Source organism: Salvelinus sp. IW2-2015, linkage group LG17, assembly GCF_002910315.2.
Source record: "Salvelinus sp. IW2-2015 linkage group LG17, ASM291031v2, whole genome shotgun sequence".
NCBI lineage: Eukaryota > Metazoa > Chordata > Actinopteri > Salmoniformes > Salmonidae > Salvelinus > Salvelinus sp. IW2-2015.
Genome location: NC_036857.1, coordinates 16,329,467 through 16,348,424, shown reverse-complemented (window position 1 = coordinate 16,348,424; position 18,958 = coordinate 16,329,467). Strand labels below are relative to the sequence as shown.

Sequence of the window (18,958 nt, the reverse complement as noted above, 5' to 3'; positions counted from 1 at the left end):
CCGTGAACTAGCAGATCCTTCTCTCCACCCTCTCAGGGTTGGGCGTCTCAGGCTCTGCACACTCTTGGATTGCATCCTACGCTATATATACAAAAGTATGTGGACAGCCCTTCAAATTTGTGTATTTAGCTATTTCAGCCACACCCGTTGCTGACAGGTATATAAAATCGAGCACACAGCCATGCAATCTCTATAGACAAACATTGGCAGTAGAATGGCCTTACTGAAGAGCTCAGTGACTTTCAACATGGCACCGTCATAGGATGCCACCTTTCTATACAAGTCAGTTCATCAAATTTCTGACCTGCTTGAGTAAGTGCTGTTATTGTGAAGCGGAAATGTCTATGTGCAACAACGGCTTAACCTCGATGTGGCAGGCCACACAAGCTCACAGAACCAGACCGCCGAGTGCTGAAGCACATAAAAATCATCTGTCCTCAGTTGTAACACTCACTACCGAGTTCCAAACTTCTTCTGGAAGCAATGTCAGCACAAGAACTGTTCGTCGGGAGCTTCATGAAATGGGTTTCCATAGCCGCACACAAGCCTAAAATCACTAATGCGCAATGCCAAGCGTCAGCTGGAGTGGTGTAAAGCTTGCCGGCATTGGACTCTGGAGCAATGGAAATGTGCAGGATCTGTGTCTGCACCACGTACTCTCACGACTGGTGTCCTCCAGGGCTCAGTTCAAGGCCCTCTTCTCTCTATACTCCAAGTCACTCGGCTCCGTTATATCCTCACATGGTCTCACCTATCATTGCTATGCGGATGACACTCAACTACTTTTCTCCTTTCCCCCTTCTGACATCCAGGTGGCAACGCGCATCTCTGCGTGTCTGGCAGATATCTCAGCTTGGATGTCGTTCCACCACCTCAAGCTCAACCTCGACAAGATGGAGATGCCCTTCCTCCCGGCAAAGGCCTGCCAGCTCAAAGACCTCTCCATCACAGTTGACAATTCAATGGTGTTCCCCTCCCAGAGTGCAAAGAACCTTTTTTTTTTTTTTAATGTTTTTTTATTTTAACAATGACGGCCTACCAAAAGGCCTCCTACGGGGGCCTGAGATTAAAAATAAATACAATATAAATATAGGACAAAACACACATCACAACAAAATCGCCACCGGAAAATGACCTATGCATAGTCACTTCGCTCCCACCTACATGTACAGATTACCTCAACTAGCCTGTACCCCTGCACACTGACTCAGTACCGGTGCCCCCTGTATATAGCCTCGTTATTCTTATTGTTACTTTTTATTTTAGCCTACTTGGTAAATATTTTCTTCTTCTTGAACTGCACTGTTGGTTAAGGGCTTGTGAGTAAAGATTTCACGGGAAAGTCTATTGTATTCGGCGCATGTGGGAAATAAAGTTTGATTGGATTTTTGACAACACAACACTACATAAAGAGAGACCTAAGACAACATAGCATGGCAGCTGTCAGGATTCACCTAGCGGTCATGATTTGGGGCTGTACAAATGTTTGATGTATTAGAATAATTGATTATGCTTATGTTATATTAATAGAAGGGGAGGGGTTATAAGACCTCCTCACATTTATAGGGTCCTAGACTACAGATTAATAATATATATATTCATTATATAGTTTAAGAATTGTTCCCACAGTTGTTTGCTCTTTCTTTCTCTCTCTTATAAAGAAGGCCCCTCTTAAAAATGTGTGACTGAGACAGAACTCTGCAGGGGAGTGTGGGAGATAAGAGACTACTCAGACATTCCACAATAAATCAACTTTGGGGAGGAGACATTTATTGCCTAGTAAGGAACGAACCCTAACACAGCAACACATGACAACACAGCATGGTAGCACCACAACATAACAACAACATGGTATCAACACAATATGGTAGCAGCATAAAACATGGTACAAACATTATTGGGCACAAACAACAGCACAAAGCGCAAGAAGGTCTCTGAGTTGAACCCAACTGACATTTACTCCTGAGGTGCTGACCTGTTGCACCCTCTACAACCACTGTGATTATTATTATCTGACCCTGCTGGTCTTCTATGAACATCTGAACATCTTGGCCATATTCTGTTATAATCTCCAACCGGCACAGCCAGAAGAGGACTGGCCACCCCTCATAGCCTGGTTCCTTTCTTCCTAGGTTAAGGCCTTTCTAGGGAGTTTTTCCTAGCCACCATGCTTCTACACCTGCATTGCTTGCTGTTTGGGGTTTTAGGCTGAGTTTCTGTACAGCACTTTGTGACATCAGCTGATGTAAGAAGGGCTTTATAAATACATTTGATTGATTGATTGACAAAGCAGTCTGTTCACAAGCTAAAAGCATAGTTTTCCTTTTTAGAGAGGACATGTTAAGGCTACGCAGCAGTCAGCAACTAAGGCCAAAAAGAAACCAGAGGGGAAAAGGCAAAGCTATATTGCAACATCTTTGTCTAAATTCACCTCTGGAATCTTGAAACATGTTTCTCCTACTCAGGAGAGGAACCAGAAGCTTTCTGAGTTTGACCAGAAGATGGCAGAGCTCAACCAGATCGCTAGGGTCCCCTGGGACGTGGTGTAGCTGAGGCAAGGTCTGGGGATGATGGACAGCCATGATCAGGACTCTCCAGCTATTAGTCGCAACAACAACCAAAGTGAAAGCCTTGCAGATGGAGACAGAAAGGGGCGTACCTTGTCAGTTGTACAACTGAATGCATTCAACTGAAATGTGTCTTCCAAGTCTTTCAGACAGAGATGCAGCACAACCTGGTCCCAGGGGTAAACATAGCATTGTAAATGTAAATCTGGTACACTCAAATGAGTATGATATGTTACATTTCGTATGGTATGTATTCATTTCCATATGTCCATCATCCATTTCATATGAATGTACAATTCACATGATATGTTCCAAATTGCAATTCGTACAATTTGTTACGAATTTGCAGTGTATGATATGTTACGAATTTCAATTTGTTGTGGTTAATGTTAGCTAGATGGCTAATGCCAGCTAGGCTAGTGTTTAGGGTTAGGGGTTAAGGTTAGGGATAGGGGAAGGGTTAGCTAACATGCTAAGTAGTTGCTAATTTGCGAGATGAGATTTAAACACGCAACCTTCGGGTTGCTAGATGTTCGCTTCATACGTCCGCCTATCCACCCCGACCAACAACCCTACATTCGTTTTTGCGTTCAGTAACCTTCTGTCTTATGTAACCATATCATAGTAATTTGAGTGTCCCGGATTTACATTTCATGTGTTACGTCTAGTCTGAAACCAGGCTGTGAAGAAATACATGGCGGAGGTGTAGGATGGTGTGATCATGATTCAGGAGGAGAGCCAAAAGAAGAACAATGTATTCTGTTATATCCAGTATCTGTAAATGGAAGGGGACTGTGGAATGGCCACTGTATTCTATGTGGGCAGGGCTGATTTGCAGAAGAGGCAGGAGGACATGTGTGAGAGAGTGAACAGTATTCAGGAAGAGGGAGGAGGACTGATATGCAGGGGCCTATTGGCCATCTGGCAATTCTAGCAAATGCCAGATGGGCTGGAATGTTTTTTTGTTGGGTGGGCTGGGGTCACACAAACTCACATGCAAAGTCTAACACGGCAGCAGCAAAGAGACCTGCTCCGACTCTGTCATCAGTTAGACAGCCAAGATCATGGATCGTAAAAAACGGAAAGGGTGCCTATAAACATAGAAAGAGCATATTCCACATTGTCACCTCATTCAAAACGTCCTGTTTTTTGGGCAACTAAAACAATGATTTGGTCAAACAGTAAAGTGCATTATCCTCATGATGCCTGTAATAAAAGTATCAGCCCCTGTGCCTTTGCCCTCGATGGGGCCTGCTGCTGTGATGAGTGAGCCACTCCTATCTCCCCCATGCGCTCGAGAGAAATGCGTTCTGATCGTATAACATTTCTAAATGCAATTACGGGAAAAACACCACTTTCTGTAGGTATCCTTATTTCTTAACTCTCAATATTCATCTCAATAGCAATTATTTTACAACCAAGACATGTTGATATGGCTTTGTGATATGGAGCAACATGTTAAATGCGCCCTGGCTCTTGCCAGGGAATAGGCCTAAAGGTCTCATGGGTAGTAGCCTACAACTGCAACATTGAATTTACTGTTGGATGAATACATGGCTACTAGCAGTGGGCATTATATTTAGTTAGAGATCTACATAGTTAATGTGTTTTGAGTTTCCGCTTCCTCAGGTGTTGAACCCCAAATTAATTAGCCTATGATATTAGTACATAAAGATTTATGTAATTCATCTCTATTGAAAAAGAAAGTTGGTATTGGTGGTTCCCGGAGTGATATGGGCTGGTGTGGATAAAATGCCAGTGCTGAATTCTTGTCCCAGTCAGCCTCTGACGATATGATCTGGGAGGAGCTGAAGACTCTAAGAGGCATGTTGGAGGAGGTAAGGCCAGACCATCACTCCTGATGTCATTTCTAACCAGCTTTGGCCTCTGGCCTCTTTCCGAACTGTCTTTTCGTCCGTCCGTCCATCTGTCTGTCCATCTGTCTCCGCGCAGAGAGCTGTGGTGAAGCAGTGGTCAGCATCCTCCATCATGCCCCATCTCACCAACCCCGCCGATCCTTCCTCACGGCAGAGCTGGTATTCTCCACTCGGGCCCGACCAGACCACCAACACCCAGCCAGAGCCAGCCAGGCATGCCTGCACCAAGCTCCCCGCATGCCCCATTGTCCCCCTTGCCACACGCATCTGCACCTCCCCCTGGACAGACCGGGGAGCTCTCCCCTGCAATGGACACCCCCAAGCCCTCAGTGCCCTCCTCCAGTACCACACACCAAGTCCCTCCCGCTGTTTTCACCAATGGCTGCTCCTGCTCTGGACCTCTTTAGCAAATGACAGGAGTGGAATGTAATAGCCTAGTTGCCGTCTCTGTTCAGCTAAGTGAGAGTAAGGAGAGACGGAAGGAAGGGAAATTAGTAGCTAAAAGAATGTGAGAAAAAGAGGAGACCTCTGAGAGTGATCGTGATGAGGAGAAGCAAGGAACTGCCAACCCACAGGAGGATACTGTTAAACAACAAAGACAACTCATAGAACAGGAGTTAAAGAACAAACAGCAGATCCTCAAGAACTTGCAGCAGGATGGCGAAAGCAGAACAGGAGGCAGAGAAGAAAAGGCAAAATAAAGAACTGGAGATAATGGAAAAGGAGGAGAAAAAGTGTTGGGAGCTACAGAGAATGAAGGATAAAGAGAGTTTTTGAAAATGGAAGAGAATGAAAGGACAGAGGGGAAAAGGAAAAATAAGCAGGAGAAGAAAGAGAGAAGGGGACAAGAGCAAGAGAAGAAAGAGGGAGAAAAAGAGACGAGCAGGAGGCAAAAAAGAGAGCCGAGGAGGAGAGAAAAACGATTGAACAACGAGGATGAGAAGGCAGAGGAGAAAATGAGGAGGCGACAATTGGCAAAGAGCATGAGGTAAAAATGGCAAAGAAGAGGGAGGAGATGAGAAAATTAGAACGGGAGTTAGAGATGCATAGAATGTCTTACAGGGGACCACCCCTCCCAAAAAAAGAGTGGCTTTCTGTGGCAGCTTATGAAGACCATGAAATAAGACTCACCCTTTGACAACCTCTATTTCCAGCTTTTCCTTGCAAATCAGCAAAGGCAGGGCATCCATCTGTTTCATATTCATCATCATTTCTACAATCCCTTTAGAAATCAACCCTTCCTCAATTAATTCCTCTAATTAGCATCCCGATCCTCAATAAATAGTCAGTCATTCAGTCCCTGTGCTTTAACTGATGTACCACTGTGAGAGGTAACTGCAACAACCCAACACCATCCATCAATACTAGGCACTAAGAGACAGTTCTGGAAGTTAATGCAGTTAATGTTAATGCAAAAAAAAAATGTGATGCAGTTAGTTAGGAGTGAAAATAACCAAACAAATACATTGTATTAGACCTGTAATCACTTTGGATATGCATGATCATTCTCAAAGAAAATCCGCTATGTTGTAAAACTAGTTCATTTAATATAGTGATGAACAACTCTCAATGTATTGAATATGAACAAACCAACATTGAAACCATCTAAAAATGATCTAAAACGCATCAGTACAACTTCCACAGGGAGGCAGCAGAAACCAGCTGATAACAGAGCCACCACACGGCACAGACGTCAGTTCAACGTCTATTTTTGATTTACATTTGGTTGAGTTGTCAACTAACATGAAGTCAATGTGAAATCAACATAACATGTCACCATGTCATTGGATTTAAGTTACAAGTTGGGTGAAAAAGAGACGGAATTTCCATACGTTGATGACTTTTTGCAAATCCAATCAGTTTTCCACGTTGATTAAACGACATCGCTTAGATTTTTTGTTGTTGAAATGATGTAGAAACATTACACCTACAGTATGAATACGGTCCAAGGAATTTGGTAGAAGAATTCTTCTATTTCCTCTGCAGATCTATGCACCGTTGTGAAATGGCCAACCTGTATCACTGAATATACAATATCATCCAATGTAAGTCCTCCATGTATAAATCTTGGTAGTAATGGGTCAAAACAATCCTGGAAAATATCAGATTGATCCTTTATCGAAAAAACATCTGCAACATCTCACTGGTAGAACATCTTGTCTGTGTTTTATCAGTGCAGCAATGTAGAGAATCAGATTTTTCATTGGTTTAGAGGGGTTCCTCTCTGTTATTAAGGATTCTGTGTCCATTTGCCCTTCAATTAAAGTCTACATTGAGTTGGCACACATGTATTAAGTGTTACTAAAATATTACGAGTGGGTGCTTTGGGAAATATTCAGATTATTTTGCAAACATGGTTGCTCCTTGTGTATTGTAGAAGCTAGAAAAATGTGTTAAAATACATTCCTCCCCACTGGGCAAAAGCTGGTTGAATCAACGTTGTTTCCACGTCATTTCAACAACATCAAAAATGTATGAGACGATGTTGAATCAATGTGGAAAACTGATTGGATTTGCAAAAAGTCATCAACGTAAGGGAATTTCATGTTTTTTTCACCCAACTTTTAACATAAATCCAATGACATGGTGACATTTTCTGTTGAATTCAAGTTAGTAAATCACCAAATGTAAATCAACACGTCTGTGCCCAGTGGGTCTTGTTGATTAAAACGACATTATGCAAAATACCGTCAAGCAGAATGACCTTGATCTAGACTGAAATGCTTGGCCACTCTCTACATCTTATATCTAAAACAAACATGTTTACAGTGTGATTACAGGTTTTAGGCAATGCAAAGTAAATGTGAAAATCAAGATGTCTATATCGCTGGAGATAGCAACACAACTCAGTTAGGGTGCTTACTAATAGAGCAAGATCTTTATAGTACAGCAAGCCTATCTATCTATCTATCTATCTATCTATCTATCTATCTATCTATCTATCTATCTATCTATCTATCTATCTATCTATCTATCTATCTATCTATCTAATCTATACTATCTAATCTATCTATCTATCTATCTATCTATCTATCTATCTATCTATCTATCTATCTATCTATCTATCTATCTATCTATCTATCTATCTATCTATCTATCTAGCGTATCAGTATCTATTAGACAGTGCTTTGTAAGCCAAAGGCCTTGTGTCTTGTCCAGAAAGGAAAGAATGAACTGAAGGAGGGATGCAGGTTCAGATGCATTGTTCTTCTATCTCTTCTTCTCCTTCATCCCTCCATCCTTGGCATAGTGCCTGCTCAGCAATGTTATGATCTGTGGCCCCAAACCGATGCATCTGAAAGGCAGAAGGAAACAGACACACATAAAAATCTCATACCAGACCTTCCCAGTAGCAAGCCAAGAGTGTTAGCTAGTTGTTATGGAAACCCCAGTTGGCACAACCACAACCACACATTTTGGTGTGGTTACTTTGGGGTCAGACAGTTGTTTCCCAAAAATTATCAGAAGTTTTGGTGACATACTATAAGTGGATCATTGTTGCAATGTAGGCAAAAAATAGGCTACTGCTCCTCTTCAGATTCAAAATGCTATTCAAAACTCATCCTTATCCAAACAGAGAGATGGCTTGGGTGCATTCAAAAGTGCCAATTCTAGGATCCAATTAGAAATGCCCTAAAAAATTCCATGCCCGCTCCAATTGACCAACTCAACACAACTGAAATTAACTGACCCAACCAGCAGTGCTGAAAGGGTTCACTTCCTTATTCAAAATGGCAGCCTCCTGTCCTCTCACCTGAATGAAACTGGGCCATGCAGCAGAGGCCCTCCCCGCGTGCCGTCCGGTAGACGGGCGACACACACACTCGGGTGGCGGGGGGCAGGTGTGTGAGGCGCGTGGACAGTGAGTTGGAAGGCAAGTAGAGGGAGGAGCGCGGGGCAGCGGTAGAGCCGTGGATGCCCTGTCCCTCCCAGGTGAGCCAGTAGCCTCTGAGGCCGTCCACGCTGGCTTTCCAGTCCACCTGCACAGAGTCACTGCCCACCGTGGTCAGCTGCAGGTCTGCTAGAGCCGGCCTCACTGAGAAGGGATGGAGGGAGGGAGGGAGAGAATAAGGCCTATGTGCTGCATTTATACAGTTCTATGTGAAGCATAATAGTCAATTTTGCACTTCCCCCTTTTAATACTTCAGTTTAAGCTTTGAGGCTAATACCATTCTACATCTGTGCCTAAGAATATATCCTCAATGCTCCTTACCCTCCTCAGTGCACACTTTGACAGACATGGCCCTCTCCCGGCCGGAGGAGTGCCGCGCGCTCACGGTGACCAGGTACTGGGTGTCTGGCTGGAGGTTGGTCAGCACGGTGGAGTTCTGCCCTTGGCCCACAGTAGTCATGTGGAGCTTCCCCCCCGACAGGGCCATGTACTCCACCTGGAAACTCTGGACAGACTCCGGCTGCAGAGGACCCCAGCTCACCCTCACACTGTTGGCCCCTGAGTCAGACACCGTCACCACAGCCGGGCTCAACACCTCTGAGGAGACTAAGTGATACAGTTGAAGTCGGAAGTTTACATACACCTTAGCCAAATACATTTAAACTCATTTTTTCTCAATTCCTGACATTTAATCCTGGTAAAGATTCCCTGTCTTAGGATCACCACTTTATTTTAAGAATGTGAAATGTCAGAATAATAGTAGAGAGACTGATTTATTTCAGCTTTTATTTCATCACATTCCCAGTGGGTCAGAAGTTTACATACACTCAATTAGATTTGGTAGCATTCCCTTTAAAATTGTTTAACTTCCGTCAAACGTTTTGGGTAGCCTTCCACAAGCTTCCCACAATAAGTTGGGTGAATTTTGGCCCATTCCTCCTGACAGAGCTGGTGTAACTGAGTCAGGTTTGTAGGCCTCCTTGCTCACACATGCTTTTTCAGTTCTGCCCATACATTTTCTATGGGATTGAGGTCAGGGCTTTGTGATGGCCACTCCAATACCTTGACTTTGTTGTCCTTAAGCCATTTTGCCACAACTTTGGAAGTGTGCTTGAAGTGTGCATTGTCCATTTGGAAGACCCATTTGTGACCAAGCTTTAACTTCCTGACTGATGTCTTGAGATGTTGCTTCAATATATCCACATAATTTTGCTTCCTCTGACTCCATCTATTTTGTGAGGTGCACCAGTCCCTCCTGCAGCAAAGCACCCCTACAACATGATGCTGCCACCCCCGTGCTTCACGATTGGGATGGTGTTCTTTGGCTTGCAAGCCCCCCCCCTTTTTCCTCCAAACATAACGACAGTCATTATGGCCAAACAGTTCTATTTTTGTTTCATCAGACCAGAGGACATTTCTCCAAAAAGTACGATCTTTGTCCCCATGTGCAGTTGCAAACCGTAGTCTGGCTTTTTTATGGCGGCTTTGGAGCAGTGGCTTCTTCCGTGCTGAGCAGCCTTTCAGGTTATGTCGATATAGGACTCGGTTTACTGTGGATATAGATACTTTTGTACCTGTTTCCTCCAGCATCTTCACAAGGTTATTTGCTGTTGTTCTGGGATTGATTTGCACTTTTCGCACCAAAGTACGTTCATCTCCAGGAGACAGAACGCATCTGCTTCCTGAGCGGTATGACGGCTACATGGTCCCATAGTGTTTATACTAGCGTACTATTGTTTGTACAGATGAACGTGGTACCTTCAGGCGTTTGGAAATTGCTCCCAAGGATGAACCAGACTTGTGGAGGTCTACAATTATTTTTCAGATTTTCTCATGATGTCAAGCAAATAGGCACTGAGTTTGAAGGTAGACCTTGAAATACATCCACAGGTACACCTCCAATTGACTCAAATGATGTCAATTAGCCTATCAGAAGCTTCTAAAGCCATGACATCATTTTCTGGAATTTTCCAAGCTGTTTAAAGGCACAGTCAACTTAGTGTATGTAAACTTCTGACCCACTGGAATTGTGATACAGTGAATTATAAGTTAAATAATCTGTTTGTAAAGAATTGTTGAAAAAATTACTTGTGTAATGCACAAAGTAGATGTCCCAACCGACTGGAGAAAACTATAGTTTGTTGACAAGAAATTTGTGGAGTGGTTGAAAACCGAGTTTTAATGACTCCAACCTAAGTGTATGTAAACCTCCGACATCAACTGTATGTAATAATATAATATTAAAATATATATAATATGGTGATTTACCAGGTGATTTTATTCTAAAGTGGAAGTGAAAGCTGGAATCCTTAATGGTGGAACTGCCACATCCGTTTCTGATATTACAACAACAAAGAAGATAATACAAACAACGAACAGTTTTTTTCCCGTCTGACATCATTGCAAGTGCGATAGAACAGCAGCACATGTACTAATTTTACAACGAGGCACAAGCTTCCCCAGCTCTACTTTGTCAACAAAACAAAAACAATAACAACGGCAGTGCGTTGGACAGTGGTGCTGTTTCCCCTACTGCGGATTCCATCTTCAAGAATGTTCAATATAGAGGCCCATGCTGGACACAACCCTAAAGACACCACACTCCAAGTCAACATTGTTAATTGTAACAATGTAAATGTTGTAAATGTCCAATGCAAATGTGCCACCTCCTCTTACCTGGCTTAGTGGTGAAGGTGACAGAGAGGGGGTTGAGCACCTGTAGGTTGGACTTGGGAGTCAGTGTGGCCATGTATGTGGTGTCTGGTTTCAGGCCCATCAGCCTGGCGGTGCTGGAGTCCCCTGGACGGGTCAGTCGCTGGTACTGACTACCACTGGTACTGGGGCTGGTACCAGCCCCCCCTGCTTCTCTTTCGCTCACTCCTAGACTGGGAGCCGGTCCAAACCGGATCTCATAGTAACCGGTCAAACCGGCCAGAACCGGTCGCCACTGCAGCATGGCGCTGTCTGTGGACACGTCTCGCACCTGGAGCCGTTCAGCCCGGAGGATCTCTGTTAGAGAAGAGACAGACTGAGACCGAAGGACTGAACCACTGGTGCAATATACACCTCCAGTGGAGACTCGTTTCACTTTAATAAATCGGAGGACGTGCTCATTGTAATGGCTGGAATGGAATGAATGGAAATTTATATTGGAACGATGGCGGTACCATACCATATTATCACAGTGTGCAGATTCCTTTCTCTCACTGGTAAACATTCATACTTGGATAACCAGAACAAGATGGCAAAAAAGAGAGGGAGGAAAGGGATGAGGAGTGGAGGACACACCAGTAAGAGAGCTCCTAGCTCAGACAGACAGACAGACAAACTGTGGGTTCTCCAATGCATTCACAACTCGTGCCATAAAAACCCTCGAAATAGACAAACCAGTTCTGGAGGATACCATTGTAACAAATAGCAAACCAGTATTCAGGTTTCAGTATCAGCGGATAGGAACCTCAGGCACTCGCTAAAGGGACCCTGGATTCTCCTTCTATGTCGTAAACAAACTGTATTTACACTCTGCGTCCGCCCATCACTATGCATCATGTCTTAGAGCTACATATGTTTACTGGAAATGCCTGTGTGTCGATATGACTGTTACCCTATCTGAACAGAAAAATACCGTCTTGTCTATATATATCTGTCTGGCACCGTAGGGGGGCACGGTAGAGGGGGCTGGGTTGAATAATGTCTTTATTAATAGTCCCCCCTCTCTCATTCCAGTCTAAAACACACTGTCTCTCCTTCCCTCTATGTCCCACTGTCTCTAGGAGTGGGTATGTGATAAAGGAGTAGCACAGAGACATGGATTTGTACAGCAGCGCAGTTTATAGTAGAGCTCAAAAGAAGGTGTCAGGTCCATGTTAGTTGCAGTCAATTGTGGAATCAAATTGGACACACACAGAACCCCACACGCACTCACCAATAATGGCATCCCTCAGGTCCTCAGTGATGATACTCATATCGTCAATGTCCACAAAGTACAAGTGTGACTCCACAGGAGGGGTGACCACCTGCCGCAGCACCTGGTAGTTCCCGTGGCCCGTGGAGATCACCAGAACAGCCACGCCCTCCTCTCTCAGCTTCTCCATTGGTCCAATCACATCACCCGGCTTCACCCCATCCGTCAGCCACACTAGAACTCTGGGGAGTTCTTCCCTGGCCCCCGCACCACCACCGGGCTTCAGCACCCAGTCCTTGGCTATCCTGAGGGCCTCCTCTGTGTTGGTGTCGCCCCTCAGAGGCTTGGTGTTCCCCAGTGCCCCCTGTAGGCCAGTTTGGCTATTGTGGCTGTCAAAACCAAACTCAAGGCGGGGTTGGGTGCCCACCTGCAGAAGGCTCACCCTCACCTGGTCCTCACCCAATGAGAAGGGAAGGAGGAGCTCGGACAGAAAGCCCAGCATGCGGGAGTAGTCATATGATGAGACGCTGCCCGAGGAGTCCAATAGGAAGAGGACGTCACCTTCACAGCAGTTCAACACTGAGAGGAGAGGAGAGGTTACAGGTGGTGGACACACATTCAGTAGATTTTTACAGCTATAGGAGAATATAGATACATATGTATAGGCTATGGCTACAGATTATCATGCTAATAATATGTGAAAATGAATGAGAATTATATGCTCCCAGAGTTTAAATGCAGCAATATTTACACCTTCTCAGTCTGTCTCTTCCCCTCACTCCATGGTGGGTGAATTTCTTTAAGCATAGTGCTTATAATAAGTGTGTGAGATGCACAACAATTAGTGTATGTGGGAAACAGGGAAACATAGTGGTATAGTTAGTTAACCTACAAACTTCCCATAGAGAAGTGGCAAACTCATAGCCACACACATTTACGGGGATATGTACAGTACAATCCTAGAGCAAACTGAGACGGTGTGGCATCTGTAGAAAAACCCACTACCACTTCCAACTTTCTCTCTCTCCCTCTGATTCCTTCTCCCTCCCTTAACTTTTTCCAGTGGTCCCCTCCCTGTTCAGTGCACGCACGCGCACACACACAGAAATGAGTGGAGGAGTGAGAAACAAGTAATTACAGAAATTAGACAAGATCAAAACACAACAAAAATAGGTATGAAGTGAGATAGATTAGAGTAGGGATGGGCGGATGAAGGACGGATGAAAGATGCTGTCACAACATTTAGGAAGACTAGGCAAAATATTCCAGATTTTGCCAAATTTCCATATTTCGTAACAGTAGCACGAAGCATGGCTTCTCATTTAAGGGAGAGGGGGTTAGGGGGAGAGAGGGGAGAGGGGGGAGAACAGTAGGAGCTACTGGGTATTGGTGGTATAAGGAGGGGTTAGGTTGGAGGTGGGGATAGAGAGAGAGACAGAGAAAGAAGAGAGAGAGAAAGAAGAGAGAGAGAGAAGAGAGAGGGTAAGGGGGAGGTGTGTTTTTGCAGTTCCATTTGAGAGAAGAGGAAGAATGTGCAGTAGTAGCATATGTGCTCAGAGCAGAAAGAGTGAGGGAGAGAGAAAGAGAGAAAGAGAGAGACATGCTAAGTTCATTGTCCAGCTATGAGTACTTTTGAAATGCACTATTTTCTTTGGGCCCTTAAAAGTGAATTTCTTCAGGCTTTAATTTGACGCTCGATCTGTGGTGGTTGTACTGACAAGAGTGTAGTGTTGAAGGACGAATTGCAGTGAGTGTGAAAACACTCTGCCTTTCTCTCTTTCACTCTCTTGCTTCCTAAAAAATTCACTACATCTGTCTTCTTGTTTGGACTTTGTACTCCTCCAGCTGCCTTAGTCGCCTCCAGGTTAAAGCGCCTGTAAACTGTACTTATGTATGTGTCTCTCTGGTCATGCCTATTTATTGTAAAACAAATATTTGCTTTGTACAGTATTAGCTTTATCGCAGTATTAGATTTACAGTACACCATGAACAAGTTTGACTAATATATTAATGGTTACACACTGAATGTAAATTATGAAACCCCATAACCTTGATGAGCATGGGAGTAACTGACTATAACGCTTTAGACCTGTTTCACACATGCATGGAAGCTCACACACACACACACAGGTGTGTACTTCAGATTGACAGCCCAGATGTGATAGAAAAGGCCTCATCCGCAGCTCTTCTTGATTCTAAAACATGATGTGGTTATATCACCAGGCTGTATCACAGCCGGCCGTGATTGGGAGTCCCATAGGGCGGCGCACAATTGGCCCAGCGTTATCCGGGTTAGGGTTTGGCCAGGGTAGGCTGTCATTGTAAATAAGAATTTGTTCTTAACTGACTTGTCTAGTTAAATAAAGGTTAAATAAATAAAAATGAAAAAACATCAGTATGTAGGATCAAAATACATCATCACAGGAGATTAAACCTGAATAAACTGTGCTTCTCAGCCAGTCCTTAGTATTAAAAGCATTTCTATGTTTGAGTGCGATGCATAGAAAGTAATTAGGCTATCTTAGTCAAAGCATGTCTTGTCTATAAATGGAAGAGGGTGTGAGAAGTGTAATGTTCTGTACATTGTATCCTTACACTGAGTCATAAAAACAGACCACTGACAGATTGAATTGACTCACCACCAAGTTTACTTTTCACCACTACGGTTATGAGCTCTAGCTAACACATGCATGGTTGTAACAAGCATTCAATAATTATTATGGTGTTATAATCAATTAGATGTTTTAATTTACATCACAATAAATCATATGCATAAATACATTTAACTTAGCGTTAAACTTCTCATTAAAAGCCAGGAACAGGTATCAACATAGCATTTCTACAATTTTGACAGTAACCCATGACCAGTAGTCTATGATAAAATGATTGTGCCAATCTAATAACACCATTTGGAGATACTCTGACCTCTCCTCCCTAGTCTGTCAGTCATGTAGAACTAGGCTATAACATCCACCCACCACCAGACCACCGACCATCACCTGCAAAGCTCACCTGCTTCTGGTGCGGAGTTCTGACCACTGGACGACCACAGGAACACGCAAACCAGCATGCAAGTAAATAAAATCCGACCCTTCATTGCAAGGGTTAATTGTGATCAATTCCAGTATAAAGAATTATGACGATATCGAAAGGGCTTCCTCCAAAAAAGTGTCCATTGCCTGGACCGTCGCTCCAAGTGAAATGGTAATCAGCCTTACATTCGAGCTACTAATAGGCTATAAAAAGATTGGAACTTCACAAATCCTCACTTTCACTCAGACTTTTCCAGTTTTGTTTCTGTTTTTCTGGAACATTTTATTCTCGTAATATTTTCCCCAGAAAATTGGTTGCTCGGGTATCCTCGGTGAGTTTGTGAGGTAAAAGGCGCCTTGAGCGAACTAGGGCGTGAGTGTTCAAGTCGGTTCTTCGCCCTGACTCTAGTCCCGTGTCCAGGTCCTCCCCTTCCAGTGTTTAATCGTCTTTCTTTTCAGTCTTTCAAGAGACTTCGAATAGCAAGAAGCTCAAGAGTCCTCTCGCCAAACGTCATTGCTCTGGAAAGGTGCCCATTTTCTCATAAAGGTTATCTTTACATTTTATGGCGAGTAGTCAATCATGCAAAAAGTGAAGTGTCTTGAAAATGTAAAACAACATAAAGAAGAATTGTAACTTAAAAAATTAACCAACGGAGATGCATAATTATCCGGGTTCTGTACACTATCCTATTATAACTACGAATTTTGGTTATGAGCCGTTGTAATTATGGATACTTTTATTACCAGTGGGCCACTGACTTTCAGCACCAAAATCATTTTATTGAGAGTGCCTCCTCAAGATGACAGGCCTACATGTAGGCTATATTCTATTTAATGTGTATGTGCATGCTTAGTTAAATATGATACTATAAGATCATGTAAAATATTTTCTAAATATAGAATTACAGTATGCTGACAAACTGTTCACTGACTGGTGGACACAAATAATGGGGTCAAGCTCTTGGACTTCAGCATCAACCCTTGCTCAAGTCATCAAAATAAACCATTAAATATTATTTTTAATTGAATTGCATCAGCCTATAGTGCCTCAGGGGAGACTTGGAGAATGTGATATTGGATGGGGTCTATATGAGAGTGAAAAGCAGGCAGCTTTTGTGGGTGGGGGGGGGGAGAGAGAGAGGAGAGAGAGAGGTCATTTCAACAAAATAACTTAATGTGAAGAAGTTGAATCAACGTGAAAAACTGTTTGGATTTGCTAAAAGTTGTCAACGTAAGGGAATTTTGTATTTTTTTAACACATTTTTACCTTAATCCAGTGACATGATGAAATGTTTTGTTGATTTCACATTGAATCACATCAGTTGACAACTCAACCAGGTGTCAACTGAAATCAAACTAGAGGTTGAAATGACTTCTGTGCCCAGTGGGAAAGGTCTGATGTCTAGAGACCTCGGTGACACCACATTACCCAAGCTTATTTTGATTGTTCCATTGTAACAGAACACTCCACCACACACCTAGTAACTAAACACTGAGTCTGTACAAAACAGTAAAAGATAGGGGCTGCTCTATGAAAGATAAGGAGTTTACCCTTTACCCTTTTTCGCGGCTGCAGCGTAGCCTAGTGGTTAGAGCGTTGGACTAGTAGGTTGCAAGATCGAATCCCCGAGCCGACAAGGTACAAATCTGTCGTTCTGCCCTCTAACAATGGCAGTTAACCCACTGTTCCTAGGCCGTCATTGAAAATAAGAATTTGTTCTTAACTGACTTGCCTAGTTAAATAAAGGTAAAATACATTTCCAAAAATAATACTGTTTTGTTTGACCAGCCTGGTCTTATAGACTAGACGTAACATAGTAAACGTAAATCTGGGACACTCAAATTAGTATGAAATGTTACTTTGGTATGGTTACAGAAGACAGATGGTTACTTAATGCAAAAAAACAAATGGGGGTGGATGGATGGGCATAGAACGCGAAAGTCTAGAAACCCAAAGGTTGCGAATTCGAATCTCATCATGGACAACTTCAGTATTTTAGCTAATTAGCAACTTTAACTACTTACTACTTTTGAACTACTTTTGAACTACTTAGCTAACCCTTCCCCTTAACCCTAACCCTTTTAGCTGACCTTTACCCTAACCTTAACCCTAACCCCTAACCCCTAGCTTAGCTAACGTTAGCCAAACCAAACTAAACTAACTCCTAAACTTAACCCTAACCCTAACCCCCCCAGTCTGGTCCACTGTATAGTACACTGTTTATCTCAGCAGATCGGAGTCCTGCTCTTTGCACTGTCCAGTAAGCAGTAAATCAGTTAGAATTACCCACCTGGAATAACCTTGTATTGGTATGTGTGTACTGTATGTGTGTATATGTGCGTGTGTGTGTGCGCATATGTGCATGTGTGTATCTATGGCATGCAGGTTTTGACTAATGGATCAGGTGAGTGTCTGTGCTGTATGCAATTCACATCACATGTTGTTACAGGGGGACCAGAGTAAGGGAAATCATATCAACCCCACACCAGTTCATGTTGACACATTTCTATCTTCTCTCAGTAAGCATATGTTATGCAACCAAACTGGCTATCTGTTTTCACTTATTTGCACATACCCTAGCAATCTCTGTGGAAGAGTAGTTATGCTCCTCTGAGATTCACATGTCTTTCTGGAACAGTGTCATTGAAAGCGATTGGGCAAAGCTGCAAAAAGAGGTTAGTTGAGCATTTTTTGGCAGTGGACAAGGCAATAGGAATAAGGGAGGAAGGGAGGTGAAAGAGTAAAGGAGGTGGAGACGGAGACGGACAAATGGATGACAAGTCTAATACTGTATGACACCTCCATCGCCCAACCCTCACAGTGTGACAACATGGAAACACAGACACACAGCATTTCGTGAGTGGAGGGACCTATTTTGTTAGATTCTGAACACTTTAAGTTTACACAACTACGCACCATTTGTAATTGGGGTTTATACAATCTCTTAACACTTTGTCAGCGCTCCTGCTGTTATTTACCATTAAAACTTTGGCTCCAGTGCTTCTGGCATCACATCACAATGGAAACAGAATTTCAGTAGTAAAGACAATTCTCCACATCACTCCTTGCCAGTTTTTGCACCTTCCTTCGCGAGGTTGAGGAATTTTAGGTTTATGAGCGTGCCATGTTTTGTAGAGTTGTGAGAATTAAGAGGTGGAGTGTTGACTTTCTCCAGACCTTTCTAGGTGAAACAAACGGCAGCGCAAAGATAGGAGAAAGGCGATGAATGAGAGGAGAGATTGAGCACCTATCTGATCAGGAGAAGTAAGAGGGAAAGTGGGTCAAAGGGAGATAAAATATGAGAACGAAGAACAGGGCAATCTGATAGGCAACAAAATAGACCAATTATTAATCCCCCAATCTGCTTGATGTCAGAAGCAAGCCCAAAGCATTCACACTCACAGCCCATGCATGCCAGGCCTAGGACACTCATGTGTAAGCTCATGTACTATTTTTGATTTGGACACCAGACATAAATAAAAGTAAAAATAAGTTAGGAGGGGGAAGTCAGAGGGGTTTCCCATCAATGGGATGTGTTGAACTTAATTGACCAAATGTCCAGCGTCTTCCTGACACGCTGTGATCCTTACTTTCCTGCGTCACTGGAACTTCCTGCTCTTCATGGGGTGTGCATCCTGCCCATTGCTCATCATGCGAACTTTGTTACCACATAGATGACTGTTTT

General features: G+C 43.3%; 1 protein-coding gene across 1 annotated transcript; it reads right to left on the bottom strand.

The window, feature by feature from the left end:
• Positions 1-7,454: 7,454 nt before the first annotated feature.
• Positions 7,455-15,737, bottom strand: LOC111976800 (von Willebrand factor A domain-containing protein 1). The gene is made up of 6 exons (XM_024005930.2): positions 15,253-15,737; positions 12,262-12,819; positions 11,013-11,345; positions 8,658-8,942; positions 8,199-8,480; positions 7,455-7,739 (listed from the first exon to the last, which is right to left on the bottom strand). The coding sequence occupies exons 1-6, from the start codon at positions 15,335-15,337 to the stop codon at positions 7,711-7,713; spliced, it is 1,572 nt and encodes a 523-aa protein (XP_023861698.1). The 5' UTR covers positions 15,338-15,737; the 3' UTR covers positions 7,455-7,710.
• Positions 15,738-18,958: the final 3,221 nt, after the last annotated feature.